The following is a 15,000-nucleotide window of genomic DNA, read 5'->3' as shown; positions in this document are numbered from 1 at the left end:
GAGGTAGAACACCAGGGGAGGCTGGGGGAGGTAGAACACCAGGGGAGGCTGGGGGAGGTAGAACACCAGGGGAGGCTGGGGGAGGTAGAACACCAGGGGAGGCTGGGGGAGGTAGAACACCAGGGGAGGCTGGGGGAGGTAGAACACCAGGGGAGGCTGGCGGAGGTAGAAAGCCAGGGGAGGCTGGGGGAGGTAGAACACCAGGGGAGGCTGGGGGAGGTAGAACACCAGGGGAGGCTGGGGGAGGTAGAACACCAGGGGAGGCTGGGGGAGGTAGAACACCAGGGGAGGCTGGGGGAGGTAGAACACCAGGGGAGGCTGGCGGAGGTAGAAAGCCAGGGGAGGCTGGGGGAGGTAGAACATCAGGGGAGGCTGGGGGAGGTAGAACACCAGGGGAGGCTGGGGGAGGTAGAACACCAGGGGAGGCTGGGGGAGGTAGAACACCAGGGGAGGCTGGTGGAGGTAGAATACCAGAGGAGGCTGGGGGAGGTAGAACACCAGGGGAGGCTGGGGGAGGTAGAACACCAGGGGAGGCTGGGGGAGGTAGAACACCAGGGGAGGCTGGGGGAGGTAGAACACCAGAGGAGGCTGGGGGGGAGGTAGAACACCAGAGGAGGCTGGGGGAGGTAGAACACCAGGGGAGGCTGGGGGAGGTAGAACACCAGGGGAGGCTGGGGGAGGTAGAACACCAGGGGAGGCTGGGGGAGGTAGAACACCAGGGGAGGCTGGGGGATGGACAAAAGTATTGGGACACCCGAAAGTTATGCTGAAACTGGAAAGGGCCTTCCCCAAATTGTTGCCACAAAGTTGGAAGCGTCCATTTCTCTAGAGCAGCGGTTCCCAACCTGTGGGCCGCGAGAGTACTGCAAGTGGGCCGCCAAATCATGGGCAAAAAAATAATAATATTGAAGTTTTTTTGTTACAAAAACGTTTTAATTTGAAAAAGATACAAAATCTTGGATTGAACAGCCTTGATCGTATTGTGTGTGGTGTGCGCCGATATTTCCATCCGAAAAGAAGAAGTCAGCTCGCTTCTTGATTGGCTACATTCCATCCCGGACTCGCGAACAGGGTTGCCAGATGGGATCGACATTTTCCACCCTAACCACAGTCTAAAACCGCTAATTCCACCAAAAAAACCCGAGCCCATCTGGCAACCCTAGTCGGGAGTCGGGAGTTGCCCACACACATAAGGATGTTTGGTCGTAAATATTGAACACATACAACATTTACGATCTTGGTATTTGATCACCTGCTATATAAAACATCGCCGCTCGGCTTTAATGGTTTAACCGCTATTTATTTTTAAATTTTTTGCCACGCTCCCTCTAGCTTTTGGTCAAATTACGTCATTGTTTTGAGCGCTCGTGCGCGTTTCATGGGCCGCGAATACTGGACATATCTGTAAAGTGGGCCGTGAGTCCTAAAAGGTTGGGAACCGCTGCTCTAGAGTCTCATTGTAGCTGCAGCATTAAGATGTCTCTTCACTGGAACTAAGCGGCCGAGCCCAGACCATGAACACCCTAACCCTAACCCAGACCACAACTGTGTCCACATGCTTTTGTCCATATTGTGTACATTACAATGAGCCCGTCCTCCGATTTCTACCTCCCCCAGCCTCCCCTGGTACCATGAAGTGGTTCTACAGTCTGATTGGTGGTGCCTGCCTCCCTCCCACACACACACACACACACACACACACACACACACACACACACACACACACACACACACACATACCCCTCTATTGACCTCCACAACGCCTCTCTATTCTCTCTGACTCTCTCTAGAGGCAGAAAGCACAGATCAAGGATTGTTTGTTTGTGTGTGTGTGTGTGTGTTTGTGTGTGTGTGTGTGTGTGTGTGAGAGACAGAGTTGCTCTGAGAGGAGATGGAGAAAAACTGGCCTCTCTGATGACCTTAACCTCTATCACTCTCTCCTCTCCAACTACGCCTCCTCTGCATCAGCTGCTAAAGCATCCTACTATCATTCCAAAATACAATCTTCTGCCTCTAATCCTAGAAAACTGTTCTCCACTTTCTCCACATTCTCCTCAACCCTCCTCCTCCCCCTCCTCCTTCCTCCCTGTCTGCCGATGATTTTGTCACCTACTTCGATAAAAAAGGTTGACAACATCAGCAGCACCTTCTCTCCTCCTCCCACCAACACTGCTACCAGCCCTTCCAGACCCTCTGCACTACACTCGGTCTCTGGCTTATCATCTTTCTCCCCTCTCTCCTCTGATGAGATTCTTGACACTAATCACGTCTAAGCGGGCAACCACCTGCCCTCTCGATCCCATCCCCTCCCCTCCCCTCTTCTCCAATCCATTTCCTCCGACATCCTTCCTTACCCTACCACCGTAATCAACTCCTCCCTATCCACAGGATCTGTCCCGGCTGGCTTCAAGATAGCCAGAGTCAAGCCTCTCCTCAAGAAACCCACCCTTGACCCATCATCTGTCCACAACTACAGACCGGTATCCCTTCTCTCCTTCCCTTCCAAAACCCTTGAACGTGCTGCATCTAAGCAACTGACTGACTGACTATCTCCGTCTGAACAAACTCCTGGAACCCCACCAATCCGGCTTCAAGGCTGCCTTCGACACAGTCAACCACCAGATCCTTCTCTCCATCCTCTCAGAACTGACTCTGGCTCTGCTCACTCCTGGCTTGCTTCCTACCTGGCGGGTCGCTCCTACCAGGTGACTTGGAAAGGATCATTGTCTTCTCCATGAACCCTCACCACTGGGGTCCCTCAGGGCTCTGTCCTAGGGCCCTTACTGTTCTCCCTCTATACCACTGGGGTCCCCCAGGGCTCTGTCCTAGGGCCCTTACTGTTCTCCCTCTATACCACTGGGGTCCACCAGGGCTCTGTCCTAGGGCCCTTACTGTTCTCCCTCTATACCACTGGGGTCCCTCAGGGCTCTGTCCTAGGGCCCCTACTGTTCTCCCTCTATACCACTGGGGTCCCTCAGGGCTCTGTCCTAGGGCCCCTACTGTTCTCCCCCTATACCACTGGGGTCCCCCAGGGCTCTGTCCTAGGGCCATTACTGTTCTCCCTCTATACCACTGGGGTCCCTCAGGGCTCTGTCCTAGGGCCCTTACTGTTCTCCCTCTATACCACTGGGGTCCCCCAGGGCTCTGTCCTAGGGCCCTTACTGTTCTCCCTCTATACCAAATATCTTGGCTCGGTAATCTCCTCACAGGGGTTCTCCTACCACAGCTACGCAGATGATACACAACTATTCCTGTCTTTCCCCCCCCTCTGATCTTCATGTAACAACACGTGTCTCTGCGTGTCTCGCTGACATCTCTATGATGAAGCATACGCCTCAAATGACCATTTTTCCATTCATCTTTTTTCCCATCATGCATCTACCGGTATCTGGCAAAATCTCAGCAAAGCCATCCTTGTGATTGGTTGAATGTTGCCCGGGGCCTCCCCCCCCCTCCCTCCCTCCCTCCCTCCCTCCCCACAGGTGATAAACACAGTACACACCTCACCTGCTAGCAAGAGCACCATGTAAACAAGTAATTAATACGATGCCCTCAACACCAGTTGGGAAAAAACAGAACCGATACATGGAGACACTTTCAATGCCAAAGAGAACACAAGGCACAGTAACAGGAGAGAAACCCCGCGGCCACACAGCCTGGAGACACACCTGGGGATGTACCACCCTGCTATGCCACCATGGTACGTTTACATGATAACCAGCATAGATAACGTTAGTCCAGCTGCGCTAACAGCATTGAACAGCTGTATCGGCACTGCTTTCCATTGTCAAAACTATCCGTCTAGCTGCTAATAGCAATCTATTGGTTCTAAAATTGCACAGCGATTTCCTGCCTAACCCTAAACCTGCCTAACCCTGACCCTGACTCTAGCCCTAACCCTGCCTAACCCTAACTCTAGCCTAGCCCTGACCCTGACTCTAGCCCTGACCCTGCCTAGCTCTAACCCTGCCTAACCCTAACCCTGCCTAACCCTAACCCTGCCTAACCTTGCCTAACCCTAACTCTAGCCTAGCCCTGACCCTGCCTAGCTCTAACGCTGCCTAACCCTAACCCTGCCTAACTCTAACCCTGCCTAACCCTAACCCTGCCTAACCCTGCCTAACTCTAACCCTGCCTAGCCCTAACCCTGTCTAACCCTGCCTAACTCTAACCCTGCCTAACCCTGCCTAACCTTGCCTAACCCTAACCCTGCCTAACCCTAACTCTAGCCTAGCCCTGACCCTGCCTAGCTCTAACCCTGCCTAACCCTGCCTAGCTCTAACCCTGCCTAGCCCTGACCCTGCCGAGCTCTAACCCTGCCTAACCCTAACCCTGCCTAACTCTAACCCTACCTGACCCTGCCTAACTCTGACCCTGCCTAACCCTAACCCTGCCTAACCCTGCCTAACTCTGACCCTGCCTTGCTCTGAGTGACAGCTGCTCTTCCTCCTATCTTCATCCTAGCAGCCCAGATGGTTTCCGTGGGAACGCGCCCAGGGCTTTAAACATTCCACTGCTTTACCCCCGGGAACAACAGTAATCCTCTTACTGTCTGAGGGGAGGGGAGGGGAGGGGAGGGGAGAGGAGGGGAGAGGGGAGGAGTAGAGGGGAGAGGAGGGGAGGGGAGGGGAGGGGAGAGGAGGGGAGGGGAGGGGAGGGGAGGGGAGGGGAGGAGTAGAGGGGAGGGGAGGGGAGAGAGGAAAGGAGAGAGGAGAGGAGAGGAGTAGAAGAGAGTAGAGGAGGCCCCACCCAGACTGGTTCAGACTGGCAGCACTGGTCTGATGTCTCTCATTAAACACACCTGACAGATCACTACGCCCTCGTTCTATCTTTACCTTTATCTCTCTCTCTCTGTCACTCCTCCCTTCCCCCTGGCACACCCCGCCAGGGAGTCTATCTGAGGGAGTCTATCTGAGGGAGTCCTGAGAGGAAGGCCAGAATACTGAGGATCTTTTCGTCTATTTGATTGTTCTCGTCATATTTGTTGACTTTGAGAGCATTAAGTGCCACCAACTTCTTGTCAGCGCCCAGCGTTTGATGTGGTGACGACCTTCACCAACACTTTGATGTGTGTGTGTGTGTGTGTGTGTGTGGGTGTGTGTGTTGTGAATAAAGCCGCCTTCTGCACACTAGTTGATGTTGACAGTTTGTTCACCCTCTTTTTACACTGCAGGATGTCAACAAAGAGCCCTAGAACAGCCGTGGGTGGGGTCATTAACACTAGAACAGCCATGGGTGGGGTCATTAACACTAGAACAGCCGTGGGTGGGGTCATTAACACTAGAACAGCCATGGGTGGGGGCATTAACACTAGAACAGCCATGGGTGGGGTCATTAACACTAGAACAGCCGTGGGTGGGGTCATTAACACTAGAACAGCCATGGGTGGGGTCATTAACACTAGAACAGCCATGGGTGGGGTCATTAACACTAGAACAGCCGTGGGTGGGGTCATTAACACTAGAACAGCCATGGGTGGGGTCATTAACACTAGAACAGCCGTGGGTGGGGTCATTAACACAAAACAGCCGTGGGTGGGGTCATTAACACTAGAACAGCCGTGGGTGGGGTCATTAACACTAGAACAGCCGTGGGTGGGGTCATTAACACTAGAACAGCCGTGGGTGGGGTCATTAACACTAGAACAGCCGTGGGTGGGGTCATTAACACCAGAACAGCCATGGGTGGGGTCATTAACACTAGAACAGCCGTGGGTGGGGTCATTAACACTAGAACAGCCGTGGGTGGGGTCATTAACACTAGAACAGCCGTGGGTGGGGTCATTAACACTAGAACAGCCATGGGTGGGGTCATTAACACTAGAACAGCCGTGGGTGGGGTCATTAACACTAGAACAGCCATGGGTGGGGTCATTAACACTAGAACAGCCGTGGGTGGGGTCATTAACACTAGAACAGCCATGGGTGGGGTCATTAACACTAGAACAGCCATGGGTGGGGTCATTAACACTAGAACAGCCATGGGTGGGGTCATTAACACTAGAACAGCCGTGGGTGGGGTCATTAACACTAGAACAGCCATGGGTGGGGTCATTAACACTAGAACAGCCATGGGTGGGGTCATTAACACTAAAACAGCCATGGGGGGGGTCATTAACACTAGAACAGCCATGGGTGGGGTCATTAACACTAGAACAGCCATGGGTGGGGTCATTAACACTAGAACAGCCATGGGTGGGGTCATTAACACTAGAACAGCCATGGGTGGGGTCATTAACACTAGAACAGCCATGGGGGGGGTCATTAACACTAGAACAGCCATGGGTGGGGTCATTAACACTAACCCTAAACCTGCCTAACCCTAAAGTTGGTGTGGAAATAAAATAAAGCCCAGTCTTAACATTAGGCAAGTGGTAGTAAATATTTTCATAGGCAAAGGATTTAAGTTGGTGTGAAGATGGGAAACAATCACAGTCTCTCTTTTTAGTGTTTTCCCCTGCTTTTATATTCATTGTATGCATGTATATGTTTTTATATTCACATGTTCTTATTCCTGTTGTAAAGCACTTTGAGCTGCATTTCTTGTATGAAAGGTGCTAGATAAATAAAGTTTGTTTTTTAAATATCTTTGCACTCTATCAAATTTCAGGACCCTCCTTTCATGACTTGTCCTAGATATGTGCGTTCTACCACCCAGCATCCTTACATGTTCTAAATCACATCAGGATAAGCTGGTATGAAGTTATTTTGCAGTTTTTCTGTGTAGGAGGCAGGCTAATTTACAAGACGGCCAACTAGTGGTCGTTGTGTGTAAGTAGCAGTTTCCCATTGTAAAGACTATGGTCATGTGACCCCCGAGGCGGCTTTTATAGTAGGTAACATAGACACGGCTGTTCTAGTGTTAAACTCTTATAGTAGGTAACATAGACACGGCTGTTCTAGTGTTAAACTCTTATAGTAGGTAACATAGACACGGCTGGTCTAGTGTTAAACTCTTCTAGTAGGTAACATAGACACGGCTGTTCTAGTGTTAAACTCTTATAGTAGGTAACACACACACGGCTGTTCTAGTGTTAAACTCTTATAGTAGGTAACATAGACACGGCTGTTCTAGTGTTAAACTCTTATAGTAGGTAACATAGACACGGCTGTTCTAGTGTTAAACTCTTATAGTAGGTAACACACACACGGCTGTTCTAGTGTTAAACTCTTATAGTAGGTAACATAGACACGGCTGTTCTAGTGTTAAACTCTTCTAGTAGGTAACACACACACACGGCTGTTCTAGTGTTAAACTCTTATAGTAGGTAACATAGACACGGCTGTTCTAGTGTTAAACTCTTATAGTAGGTAACATAGACACGGCTGTTCTAGTGTTAAACTCTTCTAGTAGGTAACACACACACGGCTTTTCTAGTGTTAAACTCTTATAGTAGGTAACATAGACACGGCTGTTCTAGTGTTAAACTCTTATAGTAGGTAACATAGACACGGCTGTTCTAGTGTTAAACTCTTATAGTAGGTAACATAGACACGGCTGTTCTAGTGTTAAACTCTTATAGTAGGTAACATAGACACGGCTGTTCTAGTGTTAAACTTTAACGACAGACAGATTAACCCTTTGACCACAGACAGGTTAACCCTTAGTGACAGACAGGTTAACCCCTTAGTGACAGACAGGTTAACCCCTTAGTGACAGACAGGTGAACCCCTTAGTGACAGACAGGTGAACCCCTTAGTGACAGACAGGTTAACCCCTTAGTGACAGACAGGTTAACCCCTTAGTGACAGACAGGTTAACCCCTTAGTGACAGACAGGTTAACCCCTTACTGACCTGCAGACAGGCTGGGGTTAGGGTTAGGCTGCTCCAGCAGAACGGTGACGTGGCGTCCGATGGTCGCCTCCGCGGCCGCCGTGGTCTTCAGCACGTCAGACAGGACCTGGCGGAGGCTCTGATTGGCCCTGAGGAGGACGTCCCTGAGGAGGGACACAGGAAGCAGTCACACAGGAAGCAGTCAGACAGGAAGGAGTCAGACAGGAAGGAGTCAGACAGGAAGGAGTCAGTACACTAATGTAATACATCAGAAGAAGAAAGAGAAGGAGAAAGAGAAGAAGAACAAGAAGACGACGAAGAAGAAGAAGGAGAAGAAGAAGGAGAAGAAGAAGAAGAAGGAGAAGAAGAAGAAGAAGGAGAAGGAGAAGAAGAAGAAGAAGAAGAAGAAGAAAGATAAGGAGAAAGAGAAGAAGAACAAGAAGACGACGAAGAAGAAGAAGGAGAAGAAGAAGGAGAAGGAGAAGAAGAAGAAGGAGAAGGAGAAGAAGAAGAAGAAGAAGAAGAAGGAGAAGGAGAAGGAGAAGAAGAAGAAGAAGGAGAAGGAGAACAAGAACAAGAACAAGAAGACGAAGAAGGAGAAGAAGGAAGGGGGAGAGGAGGGTTAGGGTTAGAAGGAGGAGGAGAGGAAGGAGGAGAGGAAGGAGAGGAAGGAGGAGGGGAAGGAGAAAAGGGAGGAGAGGAGAGTTAGAGTTAGAAGGCGTCTCTATAACAGATGGTACCTCTCAGTAGTGACATCAGAAACGTCTCCTTCATCAGGTGATGAAAGTCTTCCTACCGGGAACCTCTCATCCTCCTCTCCTCTCTTCTCCTCTCCTCTCTCATCCTCCTCTCCTCTCTTCTGCAGCTGACGGACGGGCAGGAGAGACAGAACAGACAGCAGACCGGTCATTATAGCCTCTACACACACACACACACACACACACACACACACACACACACACACACACACTTCCAAACACTGACACACACACACACACACACACACACACACACTTCCTGCTGTGTCCTGACAGAGTCTGAGCACTAATAAAAGAGAATTCAAATAAGGCGAGACACACACACACACACACACACACACACACACACACACACACACACACACACACACACACACGCAACAGAGGGAAACACTAGTGTCTTTGTGCTGCTATGGCAACAGGTGCACCTGAGTGAATGGATGTATGCAGCGGCGCCCCCTCCTGGTGAGAAGGAGGACTGCGGTCCAGACAGAAACACTGTGATGCTTCAGCTTGTTCTGCTCTCTACACAAACCTCCTCTGGTAAAAGACTGATTATGACGTTTAACATTTGAATGACACACGTGACACAGTCTGAGTCATTTAGTCCGCATGTCGGCAACCAATCAAAGTTCAGACTTTTCCTTTGAAACTTGAGAATCACAACACATATATATAGTTAACTACATGTGGTTATACACATATATAGTTAACTACAACACTACTTTACATTGTTACCTAGTTAACTACAACACTACTTTACATTGTTACCTAGTTAACTATAACACTACTTTACATTGTTACCTAGTTAACTACAACACTACTTTACATTGTTACCTAGTTAACTAGAACACTACTTTACATTGTTACCTAGTTAACTAGAACACTACTTTACATTGTTACCTAGTTAACTACAACACTACTTTACATTGTTACCTAGTTAACTAGAACACTACTTTACATTGTTACCTAGTTAACTACAACACTACTTTACATTGTTACCTAGTTAACTACAACACTACTTTACATTGTTACCTAGTTAACTAGAACACTACTTTACATTGTTACCTAGTTAACTACAACACTACTTTACATTGTTACCTAGTTAACTAGAACACTGCTTTACATTGTTACCTAGTTAACTAGAACACTACTTTACATTGTTACCTAGTTAACTACAACACTTCTTTACATTGTTACCTAGTTAACTAAAAAAATAATAAAAATAAAAAATAATAATATAATAAAATATAATAAATAATATAATAATATAATAAAAATAAAAATAATAAAGTCCATTCATTCATTCATTCATTCAACTAGAACACTACTTTACATTGTTAGCAGGCTTACAGAACAAGCTGTGTTAGTTGACTAGCGATGTGTCGTTGATTTTCTACAATGTGGAAATGTGTTCACATGTTTTGAAAGAAAAGTCTGATCATCACATCGGATCAGACATGAGGACCAAAGCATCAGAGCGTGTCACATATGGGAGTTCCACAAGGCAGCATCTTGGGTCCCTTCTCTTTCTTCTGTATATCAACGACCTTCAGGTCATACTGCACTCTGTCTTTACATCAGGCAAAGTTACATCACACCATCTCCACCACCTACAACTGCATCTACCTGACATGTAAACAAGCAAGAAAAGAACATGATGAGTCCCTCCTTTATGCAGCTGCCTCAGCTCTCAGAGAGAGACGAACCATTGATGTTGAACGCAACTCTGATCTCTGAGCTGGAAGAATGGGAGGAGGAAGTGAACAGCCACTTCTGAAGTTAACACTAGAACCGACGTTTGACCCTGCGAGTAAAACATTTTACTCTATGAAATTTCAGGACCCTCCTTTCATGACTTGTCCTAGATATGTGCGTTCTAGCACCGCAGTATCCTTACATTTTAACAAAATCACATCAGGCTAAACTGGTATGAAGCTATTTTGCAGTTTTTCTGTGTAGCAGGCAGGCTAACTTACAAGACGGCCAACTAGTGGTCGTTTGACCCCTGAGGCGACTCTTATAGTTGGTAAAATAGGCGTGGCTGTTCTAGTGTTACGGGACTTAATGCTGGGGTCTTTACTGTTACATAACACCCTAACCCTAACCCTTTACTGTTACATAACACCCTAACCCTAACCTGACATGCTCACCATCAGAACATCGACCCTGACAGATGAGGTCATCATTACAGTAAAGCCTGATCATGCAGCTAATGTCTTGTGATAAGGCTGGCAGAGAGAGAGGCTGTGTGTGTGTGTGTGTGTGTGTGTGTGTGTGTGTGTGTGTGTGTGTGTGTGTGTGAGAGACAGAGAGAGAGAGAGAGAGAGAGAGAGACAGAGAGAGAGAGAGAGAGAGACAAAGAGAGAGAGAGACAGAGAGAGAGACAGAGAGAGACAGAGAGAGAGTTAGAGAGAGAGACAGAGAGAGAGAGAGACACACAGAGAGATGGAGAGAGACAGAGAGAGAGAGAGACAGAGAGACAGAGAGAGAGAGAGACAGACAGAGAAAGAGAAAGACAGAGAGAGAGACAGAGAGAGAGAGACAGAGAGAGAGAGAGAGACAGACAGAGACAGAGACAGAGAGAGAGACAGACAGAGAGAGAGAGACAGACAGAGAGAGAGAGACAGACAGAGAGAGAGAGAGACAGACAGACAGAGAGAGAGACCGACAGAGAGAGTTGGTATTCCCGTGTTCTCCAGCCCTGGGTGTGTGTTGTTCACGTGATTCAGTCACGCAAAGAGTTTGACTTTCACTTCCAGACAATCAAGTCTCAAACACATCAACGTCAGATCAGATCCAACCAGAGTTCAACGACATGTCCTGTTCTGCTCCAGGCTCGGCCATAGCCTGCTCCCCTGGAGCGATCAGATCATATCAGATCAGATCAGATTAGATTAGATTAGATTAGATTCAACTCTTAATTGTCATTGCAGACTACAAGTACCCTCCGATCCTCATCCATTGTTCCCCTCACTGTCCCACCCTCGAAACTCAAAGGCTTGGGAGACCGTGCCTTCTCACGAGCTGCACCCCGCCTCTGGAACTCTCTCAGCCACTCAGAGACTCACCCTCACTCTCCACTTTTAAATCCCACCTCAAAACCTACCTGTTCTCCCACGCATACAACCTCCCCTACCCCCTAACCATCTCCCCTAACCCTGCCACCCCCCTCCCCCCCTGGACATATACAACCTCCCCTACCCCTAACCATCTCCCCTAACCCTGCCACCCCCCTCCCCCCCCCTGGACATGCATACAACCTCCCCTACCCCTAACCATCTCCCCTAACCCTGCCACCCCCCCTCCATGTTATCTGTTGATTGTTGTTTCTCTGTTTTCTGTTTTTCCCATATTGTCAGCGTCTTTGAGGCCCGGAAAAGCGCTATATAAATACAATGAATTATTATTATTATTATTATTATTATTATTATTATTATTATTAACCTAATTCCTATTTCCTGCACCTTCTGACATAACGAATAAACGTGAGTCATGTTTTGGTCACGTGATCCAGCGCTGTTCAGACAACCTCGGGGGGGAACCATGGCAACGACCTAGTAACCCTGGCAACGACCTAGTAACGACCTGGTAACCGTTGGCAACGACCTGGCGGTTCAGGACAAGCCTCTGGAGCTCACACACGTGGATGCAGGACGGAGCAGCATCGTTCACTACCCAGGCTCCCCTGGGGGGAGGAGCTTCACTACCCTGGGGGGAGGAGCTTCACTACCCTGGCTCCCCTGGGGGGAGGAGCTTCACTACCCTGGGGGGAGGAGCTTCACTACCCTGGCTCCCCTGGGGGGCGGAGCTTCACTACCCTGGGGGGAGGAGCTTCACTACCCTGGCTCCCCTGGGGGGAGGAGCTTCACTACCCTGGCTCCCCTGGGGGGAGGAGCTTCACTACCCTGGCTCCCCTGGGGGGAGGAGCTTCACTACCCTGGGGGGAGGAGCTTCACTACCCTGGGGGGAGGAGCTTCACTACCCTGGGGGGAGGAGCTTCACTACCCTGGGGGGAGGAGCTTCACTACCCTGGGGGGAGGAGCTTCACTACCCTGGGGGGAGGGGCTTCACTACCCTGGGGGGAGGGGCTTCACTACCCTGGGGGGAGGGGCTTCACTACCCTGGGGGGAGGAGCTTCACTACCCTGGGGGGAGGGGCTTCACTACCCTGGGAGGAGGAGCTTCCCACGGCTGTCAGAACTGCAGAGTCACTACCCATCTTCCACCGGAGACTGAAGACCTCCATCTCTTCAGGCTACACCTTAACTGTCCCTCCTGAAGACCTCCATCTCTTCAGGCTACACCTTATCTGTCCCTCCTGAAGACCTCCATCTCTTCAGGCTACACCTTAACTGTCCCTCCTAAAGACCTCCATCTCTTCAGGCTACACCTTAACTGTCCCTCCTGAAGACCTCCATCTCTTCAGGCTACACCTTAACTGTCCCTCCTGAAGACCTCCATCTCTTCAGGCTACACCTTAACTGTCCCTCCTAAAGACCTCCATCTCTTCAGGCTACACCTTAACTGTCCCTCCTAAAGACCTCCATCTCTTCAGGCTACACCTTAACTGTCCCTCCTAAAGACCTCCATCTCTTCAGGCTACACCTTAACTGTCCCTCGTAAAGACCTCCATCTCTTCAGGCTACACCTTAACTGTCCCTCCTGAAGACCTCCATCTCTTCAGGCTACACCTTAACTGTCCCTCCTGAAGACCTCCATCTCTTCAGGCTACACCTTAACTGTCCCTCCTGAAGACCTCCATCTCTTCAGGCTACACCTTAACTGTCCCTCCTGAAGACCTCCATCTCTTCAGGCTACACCTTAACTGTCCCTCCTGAAGACCTCCATCTCTTCAGGCTACACTTTAACTGTCCCTCCTGAAGACCTCCATCTCTTCAGGCTACACCTTAACTGTCCCTCCTGAAGACCTCCATCTCTTCAGGCTACACCTTAACTGTCCCTCCTGAAGACCTCCATCTCTTCAGGCTACACCTTAACTGTCCCTCCTGAAGACCTCCATCTCTTCAGGCTACACCTTAACTGTCCCTCCTGAATACCTCCATCTCTTCAGGCTACACCTTAACTGTCCCTCCTGAAGACCTCCATCTCTTCAGGCTACACCTTAACTGTCCCTCCTGAAGACCTCCATCTCTTCAGGCTACACCTTAACTGTCCCTCCTGAAGACCTGCATCTCTTCAGGCTACACCTTAACTGTCCCTCCTGAAGACCTCCATCTCTTCAGGCTACACCTTAACTGTCCCTCCTGAAGACCTCCATCTCTTCAGGCTACACCTTAACTGTCCCTCCTGAAGACCTCCATCTCTTCAGGCTACACCTTAACTGTCCCTCCTGAAGACCTCCATCTCTTCAGGTTACACCTTAACTGTCCCTCCTAAAGACCTCCATCTCTTCAGGCTACACCTTAACTGTCCCTCCTGAAGACCTCCATCACTTCAGGCTACACCGTTAACTGCTCCTCCTGAGACACCTACTACCCCCCAGCACTGCGTCTCCTGAGACATCTACTGCCCGCTCTTCCCCTTTACTGTGGCCCCTAAGACTTCTATTGCCCCCCTTGTACTGTTTCTCTGTTTCTCCAGTGTCTATATATAAAAATAAAAATAAAGTCTAGGTTTAGAAGAAGATTTTTCCTTCCATCACTGAGACTGCCAGTGGCCCCGGGCCTGAGCTAGATTACTCTTCCTGCTACGACTGGTGGATTGATGATTCACTTGCTTAGTCAAATGTATCTGTTGTAAGTCGCTTTGGAATAAGATGCCTGCTAGATGCCAAACATGGACATGGACATGTTCACCAACCTGCTCAGCCCTCAGCTCCTCCAGCTCCCTCTCCAGCCTCCCCCTCTCCCTCTCTTCCTCTGTGGTGGGCGAGGACGACTCCTCTTCCTCCCTCTCCTCCTCCTCCTCCTCCCTCCTCTCCTCCTCCTCCCCCCAGCGCGTGGTCTGCATGGAGGAGGAGGTCGTCTCTCTGGTCTGCTTGGAGATGCGGGCGAGCTCACTCTGCTGGGCGAACTCCACCGACATCTGAACTATGACCTGGGAACAGATGTTACATCTGAACTGACCTGAGAACAGATGTTACATCTGAACTGACCTGAGAACAGATGTTACATCTGAACTGACCTGAGAACAGATGTTACATCTGAACTGACCTGAGAACAGATGTTACATCTGAACTGACCTGAGAACAGATGTTACATCTGAACTGACCTGAGAACAGATGTTACATCTGAACTGACCTGGGAACAGATGTTACATCTGAACTGACCTGAGAACAGATGTTACATCTGAACTGACCTGGGAACAGATGTTACATCTGAACTATGACCTGAGAACAGATGTTACATCTGAACTAGATGAAGAGAGAGAGAGACAGAGAGAAAGAGAGACAGAGACAGAGAGAGACAGAGAGAGAAAGAAAGAGAGAGAAATGGAGAGAGACGGA

General features: G+C 49.5%; 1 protein-coding gene across 1 annotated transcript in view; it reads right to left on the bottom strand.

Moving 5' to 3' along the window:
• The window catches only part of akap9 (A kinase (PRKA) anchor protein 9), a 123,861-nt gene that overhangs the window by 63,107 nt on the left and 45,754 nt on the right, over positions 1-15,000 (bottom strand). The window contains exons 17-19 of the mRNA XM_080531994.1: positions 14,355-14,591; positions 8,515-8,591; positions 7,796-7,938 (exon numbers count right to left, since the gene is read on the bottom strand). Coding sequence (XP_080388120.1) covers positions 7,796-7,938; positions 8,515-8,591; positions 14,355-14,591 — 457 coding nt within the window. The remainder of the gene's footprint in view (positions 1-7,795; positions 7,939-8,514; positions 8,592-14,354; positions 14,592-15,000) is intronic.

The sequence above is a fragment of the Nansenia antarctica genome (assembly GCF_963989245.1).
Source record: "Nansenia antarctica genome assembly, chromosome: 5".
NCBI lineage: Eukaryota > Metazoa > Chordata > Actinopteri > Argentiniformes > Microstomatidae > Nansenia > Nansenia antarctica.
Note: the sequence above shows the minus strand (reverse complement) of the source record. Positions and strands in the feature narration are given on the sequence as shown.